Source organism: Triticum urartu, chromosome 2 (genome assembly GCF_003073215.2).
Source record: "Triticum urartu cultivar G1812 chromosome 2, Tu2.1, whole genome shotgun sequence".
Taxonomy (NCBI): Eukaryota; Viridiplantae; Streptophyta; class Magnoliopsida; order Poales; family Poaceae; genus Triticum; species Triticum urartu.
This window is the reverse complement of record NC_053023.1, coordinates 576,937,755-576,964,636: the sequence shown is the minus strand read 5'-3', so window position 1 is coordinate 576,964,636 and position 26,882 is coordinate 576,937,755. Positions and strand designations below refer to the sequence as shown.

The 26,882-nt window shown below is 46.3% G+C and overlaps 3 protein-coding genes across 7 annotated transcripts; 2 read left to right on the top strand and 1 right to left on the bottom strand.

Moving 5' to 3' along the window:
- Positions 1-425: 425 nt before the first annotated feature.
- On the top strand, positions 426-4,421 carry LOC125538883 (calcium uptake protein, mitochondrial-like). The gene is made up of 8 exons (XM_048702196.1): positions 426-960; positions 1,547-1,614; positions 1,707-1,930; positions 2,032-2,115; positions 2,653-2,866; positions 3,342-3,518; positions 3,601-3,720; positions 3,872-4,421. The coding sequence occupies exons 1-8, from the start codon at positions 654-656 to the stop codon at positions 4,076-4,078; spliced, it is 1,401 nt and encodes a 466-aa protein (XP_048558153.1). The 5' UTR covers positions 426-653; the 3' UTR covers positions 4,079-4,421.
- A 3,398-nt stretch (positions 4,422-7,819) lies between these two features.
- Positions 7,820-11,325, top strand: LOC125538882 (transmembrane protein 184 homolog DDB_G0279555-like). Its single transcript, XM_048702195.1, has 5 exons — positions 7,820-8,018; positions 8,855-9,141; positions 9,230-9,352; positions 9,831-10,121; positions 10,829-11,325. Exons 1-5 carry the CDS (start codon positions 7,835-7,837, stop codon positions 11,030-11,032), a joined length of 1,089 nt encoding a protein of 362 aa, XP_048558152.1. The 5' UTR covers positions 7,820-7,834; the 3' UTR covers positions 11,033-11,325.
- Positions 11,326-14,495: 3,170 nt separating this feature from the next.
- On the bottom strand, positions 14,496-22,084 carry LOC125538879 (putative adenylate cyclase regulatory protein). 5 transcript variants are annotated; one of them, XM_048702193.1, is made up of 17 exons: positions 21,864-22,072; positions 21,424-21,721; positions 20,927-21,299; positions 20,720-20,848; positions 19,846-20,053; positions 19,610-19,756; positions 19,319-19,393; positions 19,162-19,233; positions 18,962-19,033; positions 18,214-18,285; positions 17,833-17,904; positions 17,036-17,107; positions 16,598-16,669; positions 15,720-15,863; positions 15,244-15,315; positions 15,027-15,173; positions 14,496-14,945 (listed from the first exon to the last, which is right to left on the bottom strand). In XM_048702193.1, the coding sequence occupies exons 3-17, from the start codon at positions 21,128-21,130 to the stop codon at positions 14,761-14,763; spliced, it is 1,743 nt and encodes a 580-aa protein (XP_048558150.1). In that variant the 5' UTR covers positions 21,131-21,299; positions 21,424-21,721; positions 21,864-22,072; the 3' UTR covers positions 14,496-14,760. The 5 variants fall into 5 exon arrangements, with proteins under 5 accessions (XP_048558150.1, XP_048558147.1, XP_048558149.1 ...); XM_048702190.1 differs by having other exon boundaries at positions 21,424-21,703; XM_048702192.1 differs by having other exon boundaries at positions 21,530-21,703.
- Between the last annotated feature and the right edge of the window lie 4,798 nt (positions 22,085-26,882).

Here is a 26,882-nt window from a genome sequence, read left to right as displayed (position 1 = left end):
ATAAAGGATGAATAAACATCGCAAAAGCAATGCCTTTCTCTCAATCTTCAGTTCATTCATTCAGCACAGCGCGCACCTGTATTTATCTGTTTTTCTTCTGCATCGACCTGTGTACGTATTTATCTGTTTGAAGAGAACCCGTACGAGCTTTACGTACACGAGAACCAGCTTTACGTATGGCCCGAATCCGTGTGCTACCAACCGCCCGCACGCAGTACCGCACCAGCCGCCCACAGCAGCACCGTGAACTGAAGCGTGCAAGCATAAACGCCAGCAGTCAGTACACCACAGTACGTACGATCACGACTGCGTACGATGCAGTACAACAGGCGCAGCCCGTTTGGTGCACGTAACAAATGGATCACAAGGGAAATGTGAGAGTCAAGCCACCGCAGGGCCAGCCACCTCCCGTTAAAAGGGGCGGCCCCCCTGCCGACGCCGACGCGCCCGCAACCCGTCCCATTTTCTCCCCTTCCACCTCCCAGTGCTCCGCGCATCGACGCATCGCCGCCTCCTCCCTCCCCCACAAGCCGGACAGAGTCCACCCACACTCTCCGCCTCCTCCTCCTCCACACCGCAGCCACCGATAATCATAACCGCCTCCTCCTCATCCGCGCCGCCCGACGAAACCGGGACCCGCCAATCCGACGCCCATGGCGCACCTGAGGCTCCTCCGGTCCGCCGTCGGGCGGCTCAGGACGGCGGCGCCCGCCGGCCGCGCAGCTTTCTCCAGCGCGGCAGCGACGACGGAGGCCAAGGCGACCGTCCGCGAGGGGGTGATCGCCGCCGCCGCCGCGGCCGTCGCCGGGTCCGGGCTGGGGCTCTGGCTCATGCCGCCGGCGCTCGCGGACTCCGGCGAGCTGGCCCGCGCCGCCGCGGCCGGGCAGATCTCGGCTGCCGCAGCGGGCGCCGGCGCCGTCGAGGAGCGGCACGAGAAGCGGCCGAGGTTCCTGCTCGCAGGTGAGCCGTCCTGTTCCCCCAATTTACTCCGACGTACGGTGCAGGACGCTCCGTCCGTCCTTGGTTCCAACGGCGTTTGGTCGATTCACGCGTCTGGTTTCGCCGCCGCCGCCGTTGCCCCGTGACGCTTGCTTTCCTTGCCCGCTGGGGTCTGGAAAAGCCGCGCGCTTTCGCATGATTTCCCCCCACCAACACTGCCTTTTTTTTAGCGGCTGCTGCTACCTTTCCCGATCGTTTGATCGCACGCCTCCTCCACTTTTCTTCTTCTAGCAAAGAACGTTACTAGTACGTTTACGATAGGTACGGTGCTTGCCTTGCTGTACTGATCTAGCTCCAGATAAGCGATAAGCCCACTGGCCACAAATATCCAAACCTGTTGACACGGCGTTGTGTAGTGTAGTAAATCCAAACATAATAGTACTAATGTAGTAAAGTCTTGCGATGCTTTCTGTCATGCTTTCAGATCAAACAGCAAATAAGCATGAACTGTCTGATAACTACGTGCAATTATTATACAATAAGTTTTGAAAATTTTAACCTATGATGATGATCTGATCAAAACCCCTTTTCTCTGCTCTCACTGCAGACTCATATCGCCGAAGGGTGTTCTTCAACTACGAGAAAAGGATACGGCTTCGCAGCCCTCCTGAAAAGGTGAAGCATCATTGTCTGCATTGTAGCTGGTTGCGTGTAATTTGATCCTGGTTTGTCCTACGTTTTCTAACTTTTGGTGCTATTCTGCCTAGATTTTTGAGTATTTCGCATCTGTGCGAAAACCGGATGGGGAAATGTTCATGTTGCCTGCCGACTTGATGAGAGCGGTGGTCCCTGTTTTCCCTCCATCAGAGTCGAACGTCGTGCGGGAAGGGAGGCTAAGGGGGGAACCCAGCCCCGGAGAGCTGCACTGTGCTCCATCCAAATTCTTTGTCCTGTTTGACACAAACACCGATGGTCTCATCTCGTTTGCCGAGTAAGTGAATCGCGATTTCTCCCCGTTTGACACAAACACCATGTTATAGGACTGTAGTCAGCTTTGTTGGTGGTGATTTATGCTTTTGGTGGCTATGGCAGGTACATCTTTTTTGTTACATTACTCAGCATTCCTGAGTCAAGCTTCAGTGCGGCCTTCAAAATGTTTGACGTCGATCTCAGTGGGTGAGTTCTATTTCTACCACACTACTTTGTCTTATGAACACGGTTCTGCTGTAGAATTATATGTATTATCCATGTAGCTGTTTGTTGATTAGCAAACCTGTTACAGTTCTGTTTGCATGTAAAACAAATAATAGTAAAACACTGACTTTTTGGTAGGAGAAGAAATTAATTAATAGGCCGTGTTATGTATCAAGTTTAGTGGCTTCAATCCAATTTTCTTTGTTTATCGTGTAGACGTGTTTTGTTTACTGAAGCTGCTAAAGGTATGTTATCCCCTTTTGTTCTCTTTGATTGATTTATGCATAAACAAGATACATTTGAACAATATATCTTGTTTGTGCTATATTGTTGTTTACCTGTGATCATTCGCGTGCAGTTAATTTCTCTTGTCGCCCAGAAAGAAAGACCTGCTCTTTATGAGCATGTTCAATCATCTGGCTTGTTAGTTGATGGTAAAAGAAGGGTAATGAACAAATTTTGGCAATCTTCTTCTCGGTTGTTTTGTTGTTCTTATCTGTTGATTCTCATCATTTCCAGGGAGATAGACAAAGAAGAGTTCAAGAAAGTAATGGCATTGATGCGGTCCTATAACAGACAAGGAGCTGCCCATAGGCATGGCTTACGTACAGGATTTAAAGTTGGCCAGTCTGTGGAAAATGGTGGGGTTGTTGAGTATTTCTTTGGTAATGATGGGAATGAACCTCTACACTTTGATAAATTCACAAGTTTTTTGAAGGAATTGCATGAAGAGGTAATTTGCTTCTTCTTCCATATTCCTTTTGTGGACTTCACTGGGCACTGCCTCTCATTAATGCATGCAATATTCAGTGACTTGTCAGAAAGCATGTCATGTACTGAACGCGCAAAACGCAATCTTACATTCTCTCATCATCTCCCCTGAACCATTTATCTTCTAGTCAGTCTATAACCGTATTTGCAAACTGGCTGCCGGTACATAATGTTTTACGTTTGCATACTGGAAGGATGCAACATTCTTTATTTCATATTGGAAAGTGAATGTTTCATCTGATGTTTAAATCTGAATGTCATATTTTCTTGATGCCATTTTTTGTATACCTATAAAATATTGTTAACACAGTATTTTGTATTGAAAGTTTGTGTTTTTTATCTAAATTTACAATTGCAATCATCCAGCTGTTTTCTATTTGTATATCTCCCAAACTCCCTCAATTTTTTCTCAGTCCCCTTGATTCATTTCTCTGCAGATTATTCGTCTGGAATTCAGTCATTATGATGTCAAGTCGACAAACACTATCCCTGCAAAGGATTTTGCACTGTCCATGGTGGCTTCTGCTGACATGAATCACATTAGCAAGCTACTTGATAGAGCTGATACGTTGGGCAATGACCCTTACCTCAAGGACTTGCGCATTACCTTTGAGGTTTGACTTGTGGTCATGTTGGTCTTTTCTGCGTAATTATTTTCTCATGTGGTTCTTATAGATTTATTTTCTGGGACTTTAGGAGTTCAAGGCATTTGCTGATTTACGTCGAAGATTGGAATCATTGACGATGGCTATATTTGCTTATGGTCAAGTAAATGGGCTGTTGACAAAGCAGGATCTGAAGCGTGCAGCACATCATGTAAGATCTTGTACCAAGCTTGTTACTTAAGCGTTTAGATAACTACTACTAAACTTCTAGCTGTCCTTTGGGCTGTTCAATCATGTACCTAGTACTATAACTTCTATAATTTTCTTTTACTGATTTCATGCCTTTTCTGGTTTCGTTATAGGTCTGTGGTGTTGAATTAACCGACAGAGTGGTGGACATCATTTTCCATGTGTTTGACATGAACAATGATGGGCACCTGAGCTCAGAGGAGTTCCTGAGAGCACTACAAAGACGAGAAGCCGATATTCATCAGCCAGCGGCGCGAGGAGGTCCCATGGGCTGGCTGAACCCTAAAAACCGTTCTTCGCTCCTGCAGATGCTGCGCTAGTAGAGTTTTTGATCGTCGCAAGATCTTTTCTTCTTTAGCCTTGGGTTAGGTACCATCTGAATGGTATGTCTGCCAAGTCTAGGTCACATAAGATTAGTTCATCCAGTCTTGTTATAGTATCCCGTTCTGTTACTTGTTACTGCTCAGGAGTGGGAAGAGATTTTGCTGTAAATATCGTGTAGGTATAGCGGTTGATCCGGTTGTAAATAGTGTCTTTGTAGTAGTCTCTCAGTACATGGGTGAGGGTGATGTATTGTATCAGTATAGGATATAGGTGTAAGTTTCAAACCTTGTCCATTTTCGCCGTTCCATTTTTATTGATTTATAGATGCATTTCATAATATGACAGCTGCAGCTCTGTCGATATTTGTTTCTAAAAGATAAAGATAACTGGTTACTGAGATTGGTAGGAGCTATCGATGGCTAGAGTCCAAGGGCTCAATGCTTGGCTCTTACTGTAATAGATAGGCAAAATACTGAGGTGACATTTCTCCTTTAAAGGATGCTGGAGTACCTGCCTTATGGCGGTATCCGCCTCCTCCAACACGCTCCGTGTTGTTCGGTCTTTGCATCGTCTGATGGAGATGGGGCGCTCCTCATTGTGTTGGTGGCTTCGAGATCTATGGTTCATTATTTTGTTTGTCTATCTATGAATTATCGTATTTTCTTTTGGCATCTATTGAATTGTTTTTTATTTTGCTTTGTTGCATTGGTGATGAATTTGTGATACATGATGGACGCACATGGAATTTGAATATGAGGGGTGTGGTTGTCCAAGAGGACAAATGAGGAGCCGTTTAGTGTTGTCCGACGCGGGCGGGCGTTTGGAAGGGTGGGTTTGCCCAATCCGATTGTAGATGCTCTTACACCGTAGAGGTAATCACTTATGTTTAACAGATCTCTGGTAGAAATGTATGTTTCCAAAATGTAGGAGAGTTTCACTAACAATATACAAACATCCCGTGGTAAGAATTTTTGATATTATTTTAGGGATTAGGCATTCATTTGATGTGGAATAATATTGGACATAAACAAAGTGGTACTCATAAGGAATCACTGTAATTACCGATGAAATTGAAGAGAAATGTCTGAAAAGATTTTATATGTTGAGTTATGTTGAAGACATATTTTTAGTTAAGCTGGGTACTCAGAATAATTAGCAGGCTTGTTGGGGAATACTATTATTTTAGGGAAAATGTTTCAAAACTTTTGTAGAATAAAAGTACATTGTGATATATGGATAATAATTGTTTTTTAGGGAAATGTTATCATGACGGTTTATATTTCATGTGAAAAAGGGCTACAAATATCGAGCAAAAAGTCAGGAGGCTCGAACTGCCACACAAGAGTTTGCGGGTCCTTTCACTTACTAGCCAACAAATCTGCCGTCACATTGACTTCCTTAGGGCAGTGATGAAAACTAAGAAAATGAGTCCTCTCACTTAGTAACCACGGACATGGAGAATTATGAGTTGCACAAGGAGTAATTGTCTTTCATGTAGAACTTGGATGTTATTTTGCGTACAATATTTCTAATGTGGTGAGAAAAGATTGCAAAATGCTCGAGGAACGAAATAAAGCATAGTTATAGAAAGGGGTAAATAAAAATTGACAGAAATTACAGTCATGTGTTGTTAAGAAGATAGAAGTACTTTTTTATGGAAGATACATTTTTTTATCACATAATAGTTTACGTTGGAGGAAAAATATAATACTCCCTCCGTTCCTTGATATAAGGTGTATAGTTTTTTGAGAAAAAAACCAAAATATAAGATGTATTGCGTTGCACCACTCATTTGGATAATTTTTTTAGGGATTTGATTACATTTCCTTATATCAAGCAAGATCCTCTATTTTCTCATGTCAATTAGTCAGGTGAAATCTCGCCCAAAACTTGTGAATTTTTTCCTCCATGTGCGTTCTTTAATTTCCGTGCCAAAAACTATACACCATATATTTAGGAATGGAGGGAGTATAATTTTGGACTCACAAATGGTATTACGTTTGTTGTAGACAAAATAACAGCTTTGTTAGAAAAATTGTTCATAAAAGTATGGAGAATAAAAAAATGAAGGGATAATTCCATGATGGCACGGGTGTGTGTAAAAAATTATGAAGGGATAATTCCATCATGGGACTTGTTTGAGAAATGATGGTAAATGTGAAAGAAGAAAAACAATAATGGCTTTTTTAAAACAATAAAATGTTCATTTCTTGTAGTTAGAATCGTGTTTTTTTTTTGCGGAAATGTCATATTAGCCTGATGTAAGACGGATTACATGTTGTTAGTGAAATATTAGTAAGTAATTTCTTCCCCTAACCCTATGCTATTAGAGCAAACTCTCCCCACCAGGCTTCACCGGTAAGCCAGTGGATTTGCCTCCCCTCTGTCTGCCGCTCCGGCAGCCGGTGGCAGGGAGGGGAACCCAGTGTCTCCACTCCGGTTAGTAGTTTAGTTTAGTTTTTTTTAGTCCTTATAGGTGCGGCGCTCAGACGGATGATGTTGCTTCTTCTTTGAGTTTTTCTTCCGGCCTCCGACCCTCCTTGAGTTTGTCTATCTGGTGCGATGAGGTGGTTTCTCGTCATGTGACGAGATTTTGGGTCAGGTGCTTCAGATCTGTGCAAGGATCTAACGACAACGATTGTGGCTCCAAAGCACTAGTCATTAATTGAGGGCACACGCACGAAGACTCCACAGTTGTCATCGACAAGGTCAAACAGACTCCGGTAGGGGAGCGGCGACAACGACGCGTCGACTGCTTGTTCTAGCGTTGTTCGTTGCTCTCAGAATTTCAATGTAATGTTATTATATTTGACTAGCAATGTGCCCATGCGTTGCAACGGATCCAAAATAGAATAATGCATATTCACAAATTTGAAAGAAAACAATCTAATTTTGATATACATATATCACTAAAAATATATTATGTTTCAGTCAAAATATATTTCTTGGGCTGTTTTGATGAGATAAGGGAGGAATGTGGTTGGTTTTAAGATACTAAGGGGTATTCTATAAATTGGAGCAGAGAAGTGGGATATTGTTGCAAAAAGGCACAAGTTACATCACGGTCGTTAGATGCAGATCTGGTGGTCAGAAATGACGGATGACAGACACACCATCATCACTAACTGAGTCTTTTATAGGAGTAGAGATGAGATGGTTTGTCCTTCCCCCAACTGTTATAATAGATACGATGCTTTTCGCACGAAAATAGATGGTAAGGTGGGAAATGTGAGTTTCTAGACGATAAACATTCAAGAATATATAGGTAGTATAACAAATTTTGTAATAATCACACGTACAGGTACAGATCGAGACATGCAAGTGCGTGCCCTGCCCCTGCGCACAAGTTTCTCTCGTGCATGCTATACGTTGAATTTTAATCGAGCGTGGGTGGCCGTCGATACCGCATTAGAGCTTAATCAGTCTATATGACATGTCTGCAAGTTGGTACTCAGCCCCAATCTGCCAAGCAATGAAAGACGTGTACTCTCTCTACGTTTTTGCGAAAGAAAAAAGGCATGCACCCTACGTGTACAGGGTTGCGCGTGTGGAGCCATATGGCCGCGCGCGGTGCATCAGGCATTCAGGCTTGTCACGCCAGCCAGCTGGGGAGAGAGAGGTGGAGGTGGAGCGGAAGTCGGCTGACATAGAAAGAAAAGAAAGAAAGAAAGAAAGAAAGAAATGCAGACGGAGCCTCCAGATGTGTATCTTCTGTGTAAAAAGACTTGATGTTTGTTGCAGTAAATATAATAATGCCAGCTTTCTCTCGCTCAAGAAAAGAAAAAACAAGAAACGCAACATCAAGAGTTAAGACCCCAAGCTACTCGTCAGACAGACAGACAGACAGACAGCGCCCAAATTTGCAGATCTCTCGGCGGCTCCGCAGCGAGCAACCCCCCTTCCCTCCCGCGTGCCGACGGAAGCTGCAGCCTGCAGGCACGCCCCGCTCCCTCCCTCCTCTGTTTTCTGTACCGCACCGGCCGAGAGGGAGCCGCTGGGCGGCGCGTGGCGACGGGGGCTGACGCCGATCTGGGTTTTGTGTGCGGCGGGCCGGAGGGACGAGCTTAGGTGGGCGGGGCACGGTTCCTCCAGCGACGTCGTTGCCGGTGCTTGGTTGCTGCTGTGCCGTGGGGTGGGCGAGGGAGGGGAGGGGCCGAGGACCGTAGGGGAGGCCGTGCGGGGAGGAGAGGGGGCGGGGGCATGTCGCCGTCGGGGAGGTGCCGGCCCGCACCCTCAAGGCGGCCGAGGACGCCTGCATCCTTGCCGGCCTCGGACGACGAGGGCCGTGCTCGTGCTGCTGAGCGCTGCTCCTATCTGCTGCCTATCTCTTCTCTCTTGATACAGATTTTTGCTAGCTATTTTTGTATGGCTGGGTACATATCCTCACAAGCACTGTTTGTTTTCCTGAGTTGACAGGCACATCGATAATCAGTACTACATCAGTTTGTTGAGTCTTAGTGAGGGTAACACAAATGCAATTTTCATCTCAAGTAGTTATATAGGAAACTAATAAAATATTGATGAGTGGATTTGGGTATTGAGATTCGAGGAGTCGGTTGGAGTGCAAGCAAAAAATGGAGAGGGGATCTTTTGTAGTGACTCTCCAAATGAGGATTTGGAGATTCAATTGGCTCTTTACTATCTTGAAAATGATCATACAAATCTTCACGCTCTTTGTGTTTTGTTCTTTTCATGCTACCTTTTTTTTTTTGAACAATCATTAGCTCAAGTTCATATCCCTGATGAATAAACATGAATATCTGTATCTTCAGGCACCATGTCGATGTTCCCAGGGATGGATCTTACTAAAATGGATGCTCCAACGCTTACCCTCCTTGGAGCAGCTTGTTGTGTTATGTTATCTATGCATTTCACAGTACAGTTGGTATCACAACATCTTTTCTACTGGAAAAATGCCAAAGAGCAGAAGGCCATACTCATTATTGTGCTAATGCCTCCACTGTATGCCATAACTTCCTTTGTTGGTCTTCTGGATATTAAGGGAAGCAAAGCGTTTTTTACATGCTTGGAGTCTGTTAAAGAATGCTATGAGGCACTGGTGAGCCCTCTTGGGTCAATGACATTTTTTACCTGAAGTTTTTGATTTTACTCACTTTTCCTTATATTTTTTCCTTTCAATTGTGCAGGTTATTGCTAAATTTCTGGCATTGATGTACAGCTACTTAAATATATCTATTAGCAAAAACATTGTACCTGATGAAATCAAAGGGAGGGTGCTTCATCATTCTTTCCCTGTCTCTCTTTTCCTGGTACATTCTTACACCCTCGTATACTCTTACAGAAAGTTTGATGAATGTTGCTATAATCTGCTCTAGAATTTTGGTAATGGAGCCTACTAGTGACAAATCAGTAAGGGCCGCTAGGTCCATACCCATACCGAACCTTTACCATATTTGAAGGATGCTGCATTGTTCGGTAATACTAAAATGATTCATGGTCTTAACAAAAAGGTTTATATATTCCATTAGTAAAGTACTTATTCAAATAGCAATATCTGGTTTAATTGAAGCATGTACATATGAGTAGTCATGCTTGAGATATGATTTTAACCTACGATTCTTCATGTGTTGTTCACTATTGTCTGCCTATATGAGTTTAAATGACGTTGTCCTGCATATGTAGTATGGAAGCTATTAGCAGTACTGTTAGTTAAGGCTTTTCACCCTTTTCATTAGTTTTACTTGTACTGAAAGTAACCAGTATGCTTCTGGCTCTGTGCTTTGGCAGCCCCGCAATGTTCGGTTGGAGCACAAGACATTAAAGCTTCTGAAGTACTGGACCTGGCAATTTGTTGTTGTCAGGCCTGTGTGCTCCATTTTGATTATTACACTTCAGCTTCTTGGGCTGTACCCCAGCTGGGTCAGCTGGACGTTCACAATTATACTGAACTTTTCAGTCTCCATGGCATTATATGCCTTGGTCATATTCTATCACTTGTTTGCTAAGGAGTTGGCACCTCACAAGCCTCTTGCTAAGTTTTTGTGCATCAAAGGGATTGTCTTCTTCTCTTTCTGGCAGGTATGTCACTCCCTCTCCTGGCTGGAAAGAGTTTGAATATTCTTATAAATATCTTTGGGGTTAGTTTTTCCGTGTGTCTGAATGCTATTGATGTAATTTTACACCAGTTTGTGTTCATGGTTGCATCGCAACATTTGGTTGAGGTAGTGATATTGGTTTAGTAATGTTGATAGTTAAGACCTTTTATTCTTGCCATGTTATCTGCGATGATTTTGCATGAAGCTTCTTTTTTCACTCATTCTTTGGATTTTTCCAGCATAATACCTTATTTTGTTTTTATAGCTGATGGTTATCAATCTAGGAGCTTTGTCTGCAATTTAATTTTCCATGCATTGCCATGTAAATATCCAAATTCAGTAATAATAACAATAAAGGTCGCAAAGAAACAACTACACATGGCTACCTTGTCGTGAAAAGAATAAGCTAAGATAAGTGTGAAACAAGTTTATGAGCATAAATCAGTTAAATTATTTCACCTTTCGACGCACAACTTTGTTGCAGTAGACATTGCCAGTGGACTCTTGTTGTGAGTGAATCACCCTATTGTCTACTATGGGTGGTTGAGGCAACATCCTAATTTGCAATCCTTCGCTGTACGAAACTAATTAGCTAAATACGACACCCGTTCCATTTTGTAACACAGTTTCTTTTTATCAAATCAAATATGATCAAACTCCTGATTCTTGAATGCCGTTACTTGTCTGCAGGGCTGTGCACTGGATATTTTGGCTGCTGTAGGGGTGATTCAGTCTCACCATTTCTGGCTGGACGTGGAGCACATCCAGGAGGCAATCCAGAATATCTTGATTATCCTGGAAATGGTCGTCTTCTCAGTCCTCCAGCAATATGCATACCACGTCGCTCCGTACAGCGGCGCTGACAAGGCGAAATTCGAGAAGAAAAATGAATGATCCCTTCCCTGCGGAGCAACACCCGCGGCTAGTTCATGTATGGTTTTGTGTGTATGTGCTGGGAGTATTGATTCAAAGATGTTATAGGACATGTGTATTTCCTTGTGGACACGTGTAGAGTGGGTTGTCGTTATACCTTGAACATTAGAAAAACCAGATGATCAGGAACAACATATAGGAATGCTACTGTTGTTATCGTGCTGTGAGACTGTAAATGCCTGAATAAGGAGAATTTGGGGGGTTTCCCACTCCGAATTGTGTCCAGAATAAACGGCGGTTTCCTGTTGCCCCAATCATCATGTGTAGCTGTATGATTGTTCCAAAACTTGTCTAAACTTATCACAGTGCTATGAGTGCACGTAAGTTTTGGATGGCCATTGTTCTTGCATTTTTCTGAGACTGCGCAAGTGAAGAAAGGGGAGCACGGCGCACCACACCGCACAGTGGCAAAGTGGGCGACTGACTGGCCCCTGCTACAACTTACGAATTAATCCTTCATTTTGAGTTGTCTTCACATATAACTAGTAGGTGATTCTAGTATAAGTACTTCCAGCTGCTCCATGTGAGGGGATGAGAAGTTGAGCGTTAGTTTCCTTCAGCATTATCTCTTGTGTGTGTGTGAATTGAAGGGCTTGTCCTAAATCCATATAAGATTGGGTTGTGTCCTTATAGACCAAGCTAGTTATCCAGTGCAATATGTTTAGGAGTGTTTTCTCCTGTGTCTTGCCACTTGAGAGAGTTAGTTGTACTTACTCGTGAGTTGTTTGGTACCGTGAAAGATCGTCTCAGCGGCACCCCAAAACATCTTGTCATCAGAGCAATAGGTTGATCATGGTACTATTTTTGTTTTCTTGCTGGTTTTGTTCTTGAGAAGCTTCCATGAGTTCGAGGAGGTCCAATGGTGTTGATAGAGTACATGGAGGTGGGCGCCTCATGGAGGAGGAACCACCACTTCCCATGTATGATCCGAGTTTGGAACCCGCCGATGTGTTGGCATTGGAAAATACACGAGAGTATGTTGAACAAGGTGAAGAAGCGCATCACGACCGTGGAGACCAACCTCAGCCGGAGAATCAACTTCCTCACAGAGGAACTTTGTCGAAGTAGGCTTCTACATGGGATCGACATCGACAACTCCACAAACTACAGCGCCAACGCCGCCCGGAGGAGGGAAATGGAGAGCACGCGCACGTATACCCCGATGATGCCCATAGCTACCATACTACACTATCCCAACATGCTCACCACCAACAACAAGATGTTGTTTGGGAACCACAATCTCCCCCACGAGATGGACTTGATGCACGGTGTTGACAACGATAATTCCCCATACAATGGGACCACCACGGAGAGCGTTGGAGTGATCACTACGATGATGATCGAGAATACTACGAGTTGCGACCACGACGTGCTCATCATGATCATCGAGGTGAAACCCAAGAAGGCTTCTCCATGGGCGGAAGAGGTCATGGACATTTTCATCATGACTATGAAGATGATGAGATTGGTAATTATCATACCATCGTTCAATGAGAATCTAAGCCCGATGACTATTTGGAGTGGAAGATCCGTGTGGGTCAGATCTTTGATAACCACTGCTATACAGAGGAGAAGAAGGTACAATCTGATTACTATGTCATGCCGGAGGTCGTCCGGAGGCATGGGTGCTAATGAAGAATCTGATTCAGAGACGCTTTGATCCCGAACACTTCACAAGAACCTTATACGATCGAATGCAACGACCGACAAAAGGAATTGTTGTGTTGATGAGTACTATAAAGAAACGAAGATTCTAATGATTAGTACATGGGTGAATGAGCAACAAGAGGCCACAGTCTTAAGATTCTTTCATGGCCAATGAAGATATGCAAGAAAGAATAGAGATGGTGCCATATTAAGACTTGCAAGAACTTGTGCATCAAGTCGTTTGTTCTGATCAATAGCTGAAGCGTCGCCAAGCCCGCAGCCACACCTACACATGAAGCACTTGGATAAGTTCAACTCATCAGGAAGCTGATGGAAGTATTGTTGTATATTTGTCCTCACACAACAAGACAACCGCAAAAGAAGCTACTTCACATGCAAGGGTAGAGGTCATTTCATGAAGGGTTGTCCTAATAAAGAAGGTGTTGTTCACAAAGGATAGACACATGACCGATGACTCAAGTAATAAATCTAAATCTGAGAAGAAAGATGCAAAGTATTGTACTTTTGAGACCGGGGCACCTCCAAGTTCAGATGAAGGAGATGGCATTAATCTCACTGATGGTGGCAGCTACATCAACATCATTAGTAGTTATCTTATGCTTGCTCTTGGATATCAACATGGAGGTAACCCTGGTCATATTATGTGAAATGGTTGAATGGTGTGAGGGTGGCATTTTTAGTGGAAAGTTATGTGGACAAGGTGGTATGCGATGTGGTGTCAATGTAATCTTGTCATCTTCTTTTAGGAAGGTTGTAGTAGTTCCATCACAATGGTACTCACCATGGAAGGTCTAACAAGTATTCCTCTACACATCAAAGAGTAAACCATGTAGTCGAGCCTACGGTGGATTACACAATCAAGGTTGAGCAATTCCCTCATGTGAAGAAGTCAATACAAAATACCTCAAAACCAAGGATGGTTTTGTTTGAGGAAAGATAGGATGATCTGTACTAGTTCATGACCAATGCATCAACGTGTGAGGTCGAGCAGTTAAACCATTGGAGAAGACAAAGAAAGGCACATGCAAAACCATTATCTATGTTGGAAAGGTCCCGATGCCTATTTCGGGAGAAATGACACATCAGATTTCAAGCTGCAACCGCCCACCTAAATTGAATTAATTCTATAATGGTCTAGTGTTTTAGGTGCTCTATAAGATGACATTTGAAGTCATCTTTTGTGCACAACAAACGGTGAGTGATTTAAGGTCTTGAGTCAAAAGTTATGCAAGTTCTCATGCAATCTGTCCAGGATTTAATTACAGCACGAGGCTCCACAAGTCCGCTTATATATACTTCATTGTTAGTTGTGTTCAAATCTAACTAGTAGGTGCGTCTAATATAAAGGTCCTTCATTTTTAATTGTGTTCACATCTAACTCCTAGGTGCTTCTAGTATAAGTTCTCCCTAGCTGTTTTGTTCCATGCGAAGAGAACATCATGAGCATCTAGTTTAGTTTTTTTTTGTGAGGGAGCATCTAGTTTAGTTGAACTGAAAGGCCTGTTCTTAGCTCTTGTGTATGGATTGAAGGGCATGTCCTTAATCTATATAGGATCCTTGTGATTTCATCTTTATGATTTAGTTGCTGCTGCTTGTGGTTTGTTTGGTAACATGAAATATATTTGGCTGCTGCTGTTTGTGAGTTGTTTGATACCACAGCGGTGCCCCGCGTGGCCGCGTCACATGCCAAGGGAAAGCGATCCGCACTGAGAATTGTAACCAGGATCGTAGCACCATGCGCACCATGCGACAAAACTTCGCAAACACCAACTGTTATGTACAGGAGCCATTACATTTTACATACCATCCCAAATGCGGAGGAAGCACGACGCATTTACAGTTGTTTCTTCGCATCAGCTTTAATGGGCACACCGTAGACGACATAAACAGCAGTTCAGTCTATCATCAGATCAATCCCTCGCGTGACTCACAAGACTACGTATGTACAGACGCGCAGGCACGTTCTGCCCGCTCTACTCGTAGTGACTATCTACAGATGGACGGAGGTGCCGATTACCGGACTACTCCGGCCGCACGCTTACCAGGTTGGGGAGGGCGGCCAGCTGAAGCTTCTTGATCTCGCAGGCCGTCACCTTGCACGAGTCGAGCGACAGCGAGCGCAGGTTCTGCAGCGGCCTCAGATGGTGGAGGCCGGCGTTGGATACCCGGGAGCTCGACAGGTTCAGCAAGACCAAAGCGGTCAGGCCTGCGACAAGGGTATACAACTGTGAGGATCATACCGGAAGTTTCGGGGAAACGAAAGAAAGAATGCGAAGGATGCACGTACCCGAGATTATCTCCAAGGTCTTGTCTGTGAGGTTGCCGTTTTGGGATAGGTTAAGCAACGTCAGGTCTTTGAGGTCCTTGATGTTCTTCACTCCAGCGTCGGTGATTAGCCCACCGCAGAGCTCCAGAGACCGCAGACCCTTGAAACCTGAAATAGTGACAACCATGTTAGGTGTCATATGATTGAATCGATCTTTGATCTAATCATGCACCCTTACATCTGAGGCAGTTTGTCCCAGCATCAGTTATACGAGCTCCAAAAAGATCAAGGTGCGTTAATCCGGTCAGAGCTGCATTGACCAAATAAGTAGACTTTAGCCAACGTGATGTTATGACCAAATACATCCGAAAGACCACAAATTATTGCGACACCGGGCGAACCACTGTCATGAAGGGCTATTCTTGCCCATATTACAGTTCACAAGTTCTGTAAACGACAGAAATTTAGCATCACTAGAAAGGTAAACAGTGGAAATACGGAATCTTAGGGGCAAGGTTATGGAAGTGCCCTGAAGAGATACTCTTCATGATCCAGTTATTAACACAACTGTAACCCTTATATTACCAATGAAACTGCTTAAAGATGTAGACACTTAGTTTAAAAACTAGAAACCCAATAACTAACGCAACAAACGACGAAATTTGGCTGAGTTACTATCCATCATCACAAGACCTGGGAATCTGAGAGACATACTTGTAAGAGCTGCCAAGCCATTGTCTGTGATTTGGCGATTATCAAGATTAAGTGACCTCAGTGAATTCATGCCAGCAATTTTCTTCAGACCAATGTCCGTAATCACTGTAAAAGAGAGATTCATGCTATGCAAATTCCGAAGACCTGCAAAAGAACCGTTGCATAACTACAGTGAAAAATAATATCGACCGTAAGAGTTCAGACACATAAACCTCATAATAACACTTCCGCATTGTGATTAAGATGAATATTATGGCTCAACTATCAATTGTTGAGAGCACATTAAGCTAGGCATTGTTTATGTAGCAAGATAAAAGTCAGGGGACACTGTCAATGAAATGTGTGCATGCAATGTACCATTAAACGTGGAGTCATTTCCTGATATAACTGATCAGTTTCAGATATGGAAAATTGCCAAACATACCACTGTACATCATCAGCATTGGCCCCTCTATCATGCAACTTTAAGTGGTATTTCTTGAATTGTGTGAACCAGTGGTTTATGCCTTGACACAAGCCACCTGACCACAATACAGGTAGGCAGCCCAGAAAATGACAATATAATCTAAGATAATGCATTGGCCACCAAGATGAAACAATATTTCTATAAACACGTTACTAGAAGTAATCTACATTTAGTAACCAATCATTAGACCAGAAGCCAACAAGACATAACTACATATATTCCAGTGTTATGGTGATCACCCAGCTTACATTGGTTACAGCAGAAGCAAGTTCAATTTTCTCTCAAATTAGCAGCAAGAATAATGTAACAAGCTAACTTTTCAACTGGACTACTAAAACGAAGGCAAATTAAAGAGCGGGGAAACAGAGAATCAACAGTTCATGAAACAGAATTTGGCAAAGCGTAAACAAACCAGAGAGATGACGAAGTCCATTGCTTCCAACTGCAGTGTCCGAAAGTTCCAAACTTCTTAACTGCAAAAGGCCTACAGAACAGCAAAATGTATCAATTAGTGCTTTACAACAGGAGAGCTATTATTCAAAAAAAAAGGAGAGCCAAAATTTGATTTTTCTAGACAGAAAGCGCTAAAATCGTCTAACCATAAACGCTCAATACAAATTTCTGCAGGCAAACAAGAATGCCCCATAAATGCTATACTGCTAACTGTAGAGAAGTCTGGTAAATAAAAATCATATGCCATTCCACAACAGTAAACTGCACGAGTTGGTTAACTCGATGATTGCACTATTCGACATTTTATAAAACAAGATGTAATAGGAGATGAATTGAGACATGCTACTACAGTTGCAAAAAAAGAAAAGAAAAATTAAGACATGCTGAAGGAACTCACCTTTCAGGTGCAATAGTCCCTCGTCACCAATCTTGCATGAGTCCAAGTTCAAACACTCCAAATTGATCAATTCTGGAAGGAGCAAAGAACATCATATACAAACTGTCCCCGCGTTGTGTTGTTTAGTATACCGGATCCACGATTCAAATGGGCGTCTCCATGGTTATATTTTTTTAAATATATTTTTATACAAGATTTAATACAAGAGACAAGTGCTTCCAATTGACACTCCATTTTGATCTAGAAAATGAATAACATACATGCCAGAAGTGCAAGATCCTCTGCATGTTCTTTGACATGCCTCTGCTTTCATCTTACAAGCATCTTTGTGCAAAGGCAAAAAGATAAAATACCAGCCATCTTTCTTGAAGGATAATAATCATGTTTCATGCTGTTGCTTCATTTGCATAAATTCCTTCGGGGCTGTTCTTAGTTTCTTGTTTATTTCATTTTCGTTTGGGTTTTCTAGTTGGTTTGTAAGATCTGCGCCTTCTCAGTACTTTCTCCTACTACAAAATGAAGTGCATTCATGTGCGTGTTTGAGAAACAAAAAAAAAATCTGGTTTTATGAAATCATGCACAACAATGACTTTGTTAATTTTAGTACAAAACTGATAAAATAAGAGAGTGTCTCAAAACATTTTAATATAGGATGACCAAATCAATCAAGTAAACATTTTAATATGTGAAACACTTGTTGCTTGCGTAGATGGGTGTCTCAAGGATTTCGATATTAGCATGTTCGAATGTTGCTATACAACAAATTAATACAAATATAAACAGTGATTAATACTCACCTCGTAGATGAATCAAGCAGGCATCTGTAATGTGGTTGAACCCTAAATTAAGAACCTTCAATTTGACAAGACCTGCAAGGCAGCACCAGACCATGAGCTACCAGACAGTGAGCTATAAAAGGGTGTAGCTGTGCAGGACAAAGGAACACACTTGGACAGATACAGGTCACAAAAGGGTACAAATATGCATGCTTGAAAAAATTGTGGGTGAAGGAAACAGAGATGCATTGCGGATCCATCAATGCAACTACTGAGCTAGACACCTACATCTCAAAGAAGGAAACATGTATCCCATTTTGCATGCCATCACACACAAATGATCTCAGAAAGTAACAAAGAGTCATGTTCACAATATGGTCATCAATTGGTGCCGTATTTTACCTTCCAATTTCTCACATCCTTCATCACATATGCCACACCTATTGAGATTTAACAAAACCAATGAAGCCAATCCTGAAATAGCATGACTATTAATGAAGTTTGGCACCCAGATAGTGAGCTTGCAACTATTTGCATAATTATGCATGAAATGCTAACTGAATGCTACAACATAAATGAGTATTACAACAGAGTAACCATGCAACAGTGAAATAGTAAGTTCAGGCCTCGTAAATAACAATGTCCTTGTAAAAGGAACATTTAACTCCTCCGGTCAACAACACAAGCTTCCCTTCAAAATAATGGAGTTAAACTCCATACACTGACTCTCAGAAACAGAAGAGGTAAAAACATCTCTCATCATTTTTACATAGAACAGCATGGTGTCCCCATAAATGCACAGAAGAACTATCTGGCTAACTAATATGTTACTTTGACTCATTCTCATTAAACTTCTGAAGCAAACTTATAAAGATATCATGTTATCTTTCTACCAAAAGGGCATCTCTCTGGGGCATGAATTCTAGAGATAGAATAAAAATATAAGACTGCTGTGGTAACTTGTGAATAAGTTCATGACACACATACTTCTACAGAGTTCTAAGGCCCAATCGTCCTCCTGCTGCAACATACATAATAGATCAAACTATACACAATCGTCAGCACCTTTCAACGGGCAAGACTAAGCCAAAGAAACTTGTACGGGAGTAGCATCAACAGCAGGGTGCTCTATAAGGAAAGGATGTAAAACCTGATATAGCTTCCAAACAAGCAGCAGTCACTGCACAGCCCTCCAGATTTAGGTGGGATAGTTTGGACAGACCTAAGAGATCAAACCAACAACTTAAACACGGCTAAATTTATAAACCCTCGGGTTACTAAGTAAATAAAAACGAAGAGTTAGTCAACAACAACAAAAAAACAATTCAAGAGCATGTGTTTGGGGGGTACCTCTCAGATAAGAAACACCACAATCGCTTATTTTGCAGCAAGACAGTTGCAACTCTCTCAAGCTCGTAAAATCTACACAAGGAGAAGGGCATTGCATTGTAGATCAACGTGTATGAAAACATAGATTGGTTTAGACTAGCCATAGAAGAATTATAACCTGATAAATACTTCATATCTGAATCTGTGATGCCGTTACAATATCTCATGTTCAGTGTTTCCAGTTTTCTCAAGCCTGTAAAAGAATGTTATGTTATTGCAACAGAGGCAAGTAGTTTTTCGGAGCTACTTGCTATTGAGCGGAATGCGAATAAATAGGCCGCATGCCAGTGTATAGTGACTACAAACAAATGTATGTATCACATGTCAGGAAATGGAAATGTATAAGTTGGAATAAATTAGGTGATTGGGCATGCTTTACAAACAATTGGTTCAGGGAACAAAAGGCCACCTTTTAAATGAACAAGGCCACCATGAATTTTTGGGCATCGCTCAAGGTCCAAATTTACCAAGTTAACTAACTTTGCAAAGGCTTTTGCTCCTTCAGCTGTAACAGCAGCACATTTCTTAAGGCTGAGCGATGTCAAGTTTGAGAGGCCTGCAGAATGAAGACACACATCATACATCATAAAAATGAACATTCACCCCCCAGACTCGCACAGCTACTGGACTATTGGCATCACATACCTGACACTGTTTTAAGTCCATGCTCAGAAATTCGATCACAGTAATTGCATGCCAGACTTTGCATATTTGAGCAATCTTTGAGAAGATTCAATCCACTATCAGTCACATCAGAGCAAGAGATGTCAACAGATAGCAAGGACTGCCCTTGAGAAGCGATTACTTCCATCCAAGCATCCTTCACTCCAGGGTACTCATCCAGACAAATATCCTGATACCGAATAGTGTGGAAGATCAATTGGTTGTCATGTAAGGCTAACTCGTCCCAGAGCGTGATAGAAGCCTTCAAGTTTTTCTTTTCTGGTCTAGCTCACCAAGCAAACTGGTGGCATGGCTTGCAATTTACCTTAAGCAAGAAGTGCCATCTGACTAGGAATAAGGTAGCTAGCTACCTAAGTGATCTCAAATGGTCTATTAAATGGGCTTCCCTAAGGAATAGGGCTTTTTCATTCTTACCGGATAAATTTACCAAAGTAATTTTTACTTTCTAGGAACAAGCTTGACAAAGAATTGCATTCTAGGAGTAAATTACTGAGTGAACCTTGAAAAACCAACAATGAATGTCTGATAAGATGCCTTTCTTCACTCCCTGATAATACACATAAGAGTTTGTCGAGAAAAATAAAATACATTTACATATAAAGGCCTGATTGATGGTACGGGAACTTTAATTTTACATCAAGTAATTGTTCATAGTTAACAGGGATAAGCTAGACTTGTATTATTTTATTCATCATTCTTTTGTACATAACCCATATTAATAAAAAAATGCAGTGGGGAATTTTCCCATTGTTTCGCCTTAAAAATTGTATTTAAGACAAAACATCACTGTCTATTTCATTCAAAACAGTTTACCAAACAGGCACCAAAATTTCACCTGCAAAGCACAGTCGCGAAAAGCTCCCAGCAACTCCTCATTGATGTAGCTACAGCGCACCAGTTCGTTGAATATCTGCTGGCTAAGATCCCTAGGCAGCATGGAGAAATCTGAATACCTACTTATGTCCTGCAATCACCAACATCAACTCAGCCAAGAAGAGGCATCGCTTGGCCAAACTCTGAAGATATGAGGTCACATGACTACCTCACGGACTCTGGCCACGCAAAGTTCCACCAGCGACGGGCGGCGACCTGGGCCCGGTCCCTGCGCCTTCCGGAGCACATCAGAGCTGCTGCGTGACAGCGTGTGGAGCAGCCACTTGAAGCTGCCGCTCTTGGAGAACTTGACACTGTACAGTTGATCCTCATGGACCACTTGGCCTCTGTTCCTTGAGCAGGCACTGCCCATGGCGAGTTCTTGCACTGAACAAACCTGATCACTGCCTCAAGTCTATGGATGGACGTACAGTGTCACAGACCATGGATAGAATCAGAGGTGCATGTACTTCCCGGCCACGGCTCGATTCCCTAGCATCCATTTCAGGCGTGACTAGGACTTGGCCTTCTTCAACGCCATCCTGCATCATCAATAAAACTAATATAATCAATAAGCTTGACTTGCACTGCAGCAAGGAAGTTACTATCAGAAGATTGTCAATATAATCAATATAAGCTTGACTTGCACTGCAGTAAGGAAATTACTATCAGAAGATTGTATGCAGACGCAGTCACACAAAACCAAACCCTCACGCAATCGATTCTAATGCAAGTGGTCGGTTTCGAGTGAAGTGTTCATCTCTCACGCAACTGAGCCTGGCGTCCAATCACCACACAACGCCAACCAATCCTACACGCAATTGAGCCCTGCGAACAGAGCAACCAACCCCTGCGGATGATTACGGTGAACCCTGCAAACATCCGACAGTATCGAACGTTCCGTCCGCACCAAGCTCTGCAAGTCGCGGACGGCAGGCGGAACGAACTGCAAAAATGCCCAAATCTCCGGATTGGAATAACCGGAGAAGAGAGGATCAGAGCAGAGACGGAGGGGAGCACGTCGGAGGCTGGACGAAATCAGCAGCAGCCGAGAGAATCGCACTCGCGCCTAAAGTTAGTTATTATTGCATAGGAGGTGAAATTACCTGATCGGGCGTGGAATCAGGCCACAGGAGCCACCCGATGCTGGGCTGAGCCACGGATTAGCGGAGCTCGACGGAGCCGGCGGCTGAAATCGTCGCCGGCGGCGTGTCGTATCTGATTCCAAATCCGGCGAAGTCTCGCGAGCGACAGTGACGACACGAGGTCAGGTCAGGTCCGGCCACGAGTGGGGAGGGAGGAGGAAAGGTGGGGGATGGAGGAAAAATGGCTTATAGCAAGCGCCGGGGAGCAGCGCGCGAGCTCCACGTGTCGCGGGGCGCTGGGACGGTACGCCGGGCTACGGAACGTTTGGACACTGACACGCGGGGGCAGCGGACCATCTGGGCCCACTGGCGGTGACACGGCGGAAACGGATGATGGTGGGTGGTAAGCGAGGGGGTGGGGGCCACCGGGAAGCGGAAGGGATAAGGCAAAGGAGGTGGGGCACCACCGTGGCGGGCGGGCGCACGGCACCCCGGTTTTGTGACCCCGAAGAGGGCTGTTCGTTGTGCGGGGGTGCACGTGGGCCCCGCGGCTTTACGAGCGCAGTTTTGCTATTTATCGCCTCTCGCTGGTACACTCCTCGTACAGAGGTACTGCTATCGCGTGCGAGTCAGCAGCCGCATGTGTCAGTTTTTCGGTGCGACGGAACAAAACGAACACGTTTGATGTTGCTTTTTGTTGCGGTGAGAAAACACGTTTGACATCGGGCAATAGACCATCTCGACAGACCATATCCCAATAGGGTAACTACCTGAGCATGAAAGTGACTTTCGCCTGAACAACCGGTTTTAGGCCAACTCCACCGGACGGCCCATTCTGTCTCCCCCATCCGTTTGAGATAAAATGGATAAACGAGACGGTCCAGCACGCGACGGCCCGGATTCATCTGGTTCATTTTATGTCCATGCCGATCCATTTCAAGCGCAAACGTGCGCTGGATTTGGGTCGCGGCGGACACCAAATTGACGCGCGCCTCGTCCGCGTCGGGGCCGCGTGAACGGCGGCCACCTACCTCCCCCCGCCTCATCAATGCGCACGCGCGGGCGGCCCCGTTTGTCATCTGCCCAGATGAGGGGTTGCGGTCCTTTTTAAATGGGAACCGTGGACTGGTCGTCGTCCACACTGCCCCACGCCACCCCGCGGCTTCCTCAAAACCCGACAGGCCCAGTCCCAAACCCTAGCCAAGAACTCGCCGGCCGGCCGCCTACAGCCATGGGGCTATGGAACTACGGCCGCAAAGGCAAGCACGACCGCGAGGCTGGCTCCTCGTCGGGACGCTGCCGCGACTCCGTAAAGAAGGAGGAGCCCGCCTCGCCATCGCCACCGCGTCGGGCCCCCGCGCCGCCCGCGTTCTCCATCGCGCCCACGGCCGCCGGCGAGCGCGACCGGCACTACATCGAGGCGGCCGTCTGCCGCCGTTATTGGGAGACGAGGACGCCGCTACCCTGGAGCGACATCCACCTCCCCAATAACTGGCACCTGTCGGCCGACCGCATGCCGATCCCGCCGATCCCGCTGAGCGACCGTGCGTGCCGCCAGGAGATCCAGCGCTGCCGTCGCCTCCTCCCAGACGACCTCTACTACGACGAGAGGTACGCCCCCGACTCGCCATTGTGGGACACTTGGTTCCGCGATGAGCACGACATGCGGCGGGCGTCCTTCTTCGCCGGCACGTCGACGGGGCCGCGGCGGCCATATGAGCCCCGAGCGGCTCCCCAGGAGCACGGGCGTAGGCGGGTGCACGGCCTCACGGCCACGCCGTCGCCATCTCCATCTCCTCCACCACCTCCTCGCATGACAGCAGAGGAGGAGGCCTGGCTCATGGCGCGTGTCATGGCGGACTCCATGAACACGCACGATGAGCGCCAGTGGCCGAGCCTCGAGAAGACGATGGCCCTCTCTGCGGCCGGCGATGTCGCCATCCCCGAGGTGGAGATGGTGCTGAAGGAGGAGGTGGTGGAGGAGCCGCCGGTGGCCGCGTTCCACCCTGGCCTGGTGGGTCAGGGGTGGAGCTGGTCGTGCATCGCTGAGCAGATGGCGGCTGCCGTGGGAGGCGTGAACTAGTGCCCCATGCCACCGCGGTCGCCGGAGCGGGACGCCTCGCCTCGGGAGGAGGTGGTGCAGGCACCGGCCACCTTCCAGCCCGCCGCCCCTGTGCACCGCGGACCGCCGGCCCACCTGTGGACGCCGTCGGACTACGTCGACCTCGTTAGCGACGACGACGACACCGGCGGCCAGTGAAGACGGCGACGGCCACGGCATCAACGGGTGCGGCAGGAGCGCGTGGGCGGCGTTTTTTTATTTCCCTTTTATGTTTAATTATTGAACTGCGCCGTTTAAGTGGATTATGGAACTGGGCCATTTTGTGGCCGTGACCTCTATATATGTTTTATGTTTTTTAAGTGCGTTTATTTACTTTTTAGGCATTTTATTTAAGTTTTTTGTTTTTTTAATCACGTCCACCCCGGACATGATTTGGGGTAAGGCCGCGCATTGGTGCACCCATGACCCAACGAACAAACGTGGACATGGGCGAACCCATCGCCGCCTTAAAGGGACAAAATTCGGCCAAACCAGACGTCCGTTTGGGGTCGTGCGGTGGAGTTGGCCTTAGGCATTTGTATCGAAAACGATGGTCTAAGAGCAATTCCAACGGCCGACCCAAACAGACAGCGATTTTGTCCATTTTTTGTCCACTTCCGCGTTTGGGTCGATGCGTGCGCCCAACGCTGGCCCGACCCATTTTGACGACGCTAGAAAAAAAAGAACGCATGCATATTTAAAGAAACATTAATTAAACATTACAGTCGGCCACGAAGGCCGGTGAAAGTCCACGCGTCCACATTAGCATTTAAGAAAAATAAAAACAACCTAAACTACGAGGCGGCGCGCAGCACTAGGCGTCGTCCTCCTCCTCCCCCTCAGGGTCTCGACGTAGGGCCGGCCCAGGGGAATGCCATGTTTCAGGCGGCGGTGATGTAGGCCGCGGGCAGCTGTTCTGGCGCGGGCAGTGCCAGCGCGGGGGGTTGTTCCGGCGCGGGCAGTGCCGGCGCGGGGGGCTGTGCGGCCACCTGTGCAGTCGCGGCCTGGCGCGCCTCCTCCTCAGCCTCACGCTGCTCTTCCTCGGGGTCGCGCTAGAGCATATCCTCGTACTCGCCGCGACGGCGCTCCTCGGCCAGCCGTCACTGGCGCCACATCTCGAGGTAGGCCACCTCCTGCGCCGGCGTCACCCCCATCCAAATCGATGGCGCGGACACCCACTCGCGCAGTACTCCCGTCCAGGAGTAGCGCTCGATCAGGGACGGCTCCGGCTCGGGCTCGGGCTGCGGCTCCGGGTCGGCCTTGACGCGGCGTCGGGGAGGGGACGGCGGGGCCATCGGCGGCACCACGCAGTCGCCGACCGCGGAGAGGGCAATGGCATGCGCCATGGCCGCCTTGTACCGGGCCTCCTCTTCCTCCGCCGCCTCCATCCTGCGCCACTCGTCCTCCTCGCTCTTGCAGTAGACTGCCGCAAGGGCCGCCTTGTAGGCGTCCTCCGCCGCTTGGTCCTCCTCGTGGACGACAAGCGGGGGCGGCGGCAGGCTGCGGTCGACCTCACGCACGCCGCGGTGCCTCGCCTCCTCTTACTCAAAGGCGAACCACCGCTTCCAGTTTGACGAGTCGATGGCGTAGGTGTCGTCGCGGCGCTGCTCCGGCGTCAGCAGCGCCCGCCGGTGCCGCACCTCCTCCGCGTGCGCCCTAGCAGACCGCGGCGCCGTCGGCACTGGGATCCTCTCTGGATCTAGATGCCAGTCGTGCGGCAGGGTGACGTCGGGGTACGCAGAGGCACGCAATGCTGCCAGTGCCACTCCGCCTGGTGCACTGGCACGTTCATGCGCCGCCTCTGCCGGCGAGCCTGTGCTGGCGGAGGTGAGAGGAGCTCAGATGGGAAAGGGACGACGGGGGTCTTACCCTTGGCCTTGGTGCTGCCGGCGCCGGAGAAGAGCCCCATCTCGCTGTGGTGGTGATGGCTAGGGTTTGCCGACGATGGGGGAGCAGAGCTGGCTAGATGTGGACGGCGAGTTTGGATGAGGACGGCCCCGCCGCACAGTCGGCTTAAAAAAGGACGACCGCCGTCGCTGACGCGTGGGCCCGTGGTCATAAATTAAGTTGATCGCGTGAGTAGCAGGTAGTTGGACGGCCGCCAGGTGGGGATGCGGCGGACACCGAGAAGGCGCGCGTGGCGTCCGTTCCGTGTCCGCGCCGACGCATTTGGGGCGCAAATTTGGGCCGCAAATGCGTCGGTGCGGACGCGAAGCGGACGTGATTTGTGTTTGGGTCGGCGCGTTGGGCCGCCACTTTTGTCCACGCCAACCCAAACGAACGCAGGCTGACGAAATGGGACGCCCCTTTGGAGTTGCTCTAAAAATTGATTTTAGGCATTTGTATAAAAAATGATGCTCTAGCAGCTACCCTATCTCTAAACCGTGCTGTAAATTTTTAGGGCATCCATTTTGGCCTCGCATGCTGCAAATATACAACAATAGTCGGTTGCCGCAAAATAAATATCATGGTCACACGATGCCCGCGCACGTGAAACTTCATCCCGCTGCCGCTTCCCCTAATCCATCATCGCCGCTGCCGAATATGGCCACCATCGCCACCGCCCCCTTCCGGCCTATTAGCCACCGCTCCACCCCATGGCCTAGCTACATTTACTATATAAAGTTGCTCCTAATGCATGAATGTTTAGATGAGGTGCTAAGCACATTAAATAGCTCAACAACTATACTCTCCAATGCATAGGTGCTTAGTTTATGGTAGCTAAGCTTGCTTCATTTAATGATTTAGCAACTAAAGCTCTTCATGTATTGGTGGTCTTCCTTCATTTAAAGGATTTGCCTAGGTACACATGCTTAGCATTGTTTCTTCCTGGGTCACCACACACATCTTTCTCCTCTTAATAACTTGTCACATCAGATTTTTTGCCTATGTGGAAGGCTTAGCACATGTACAAGGTGGAGCATTGGGAGGGGCCTAAA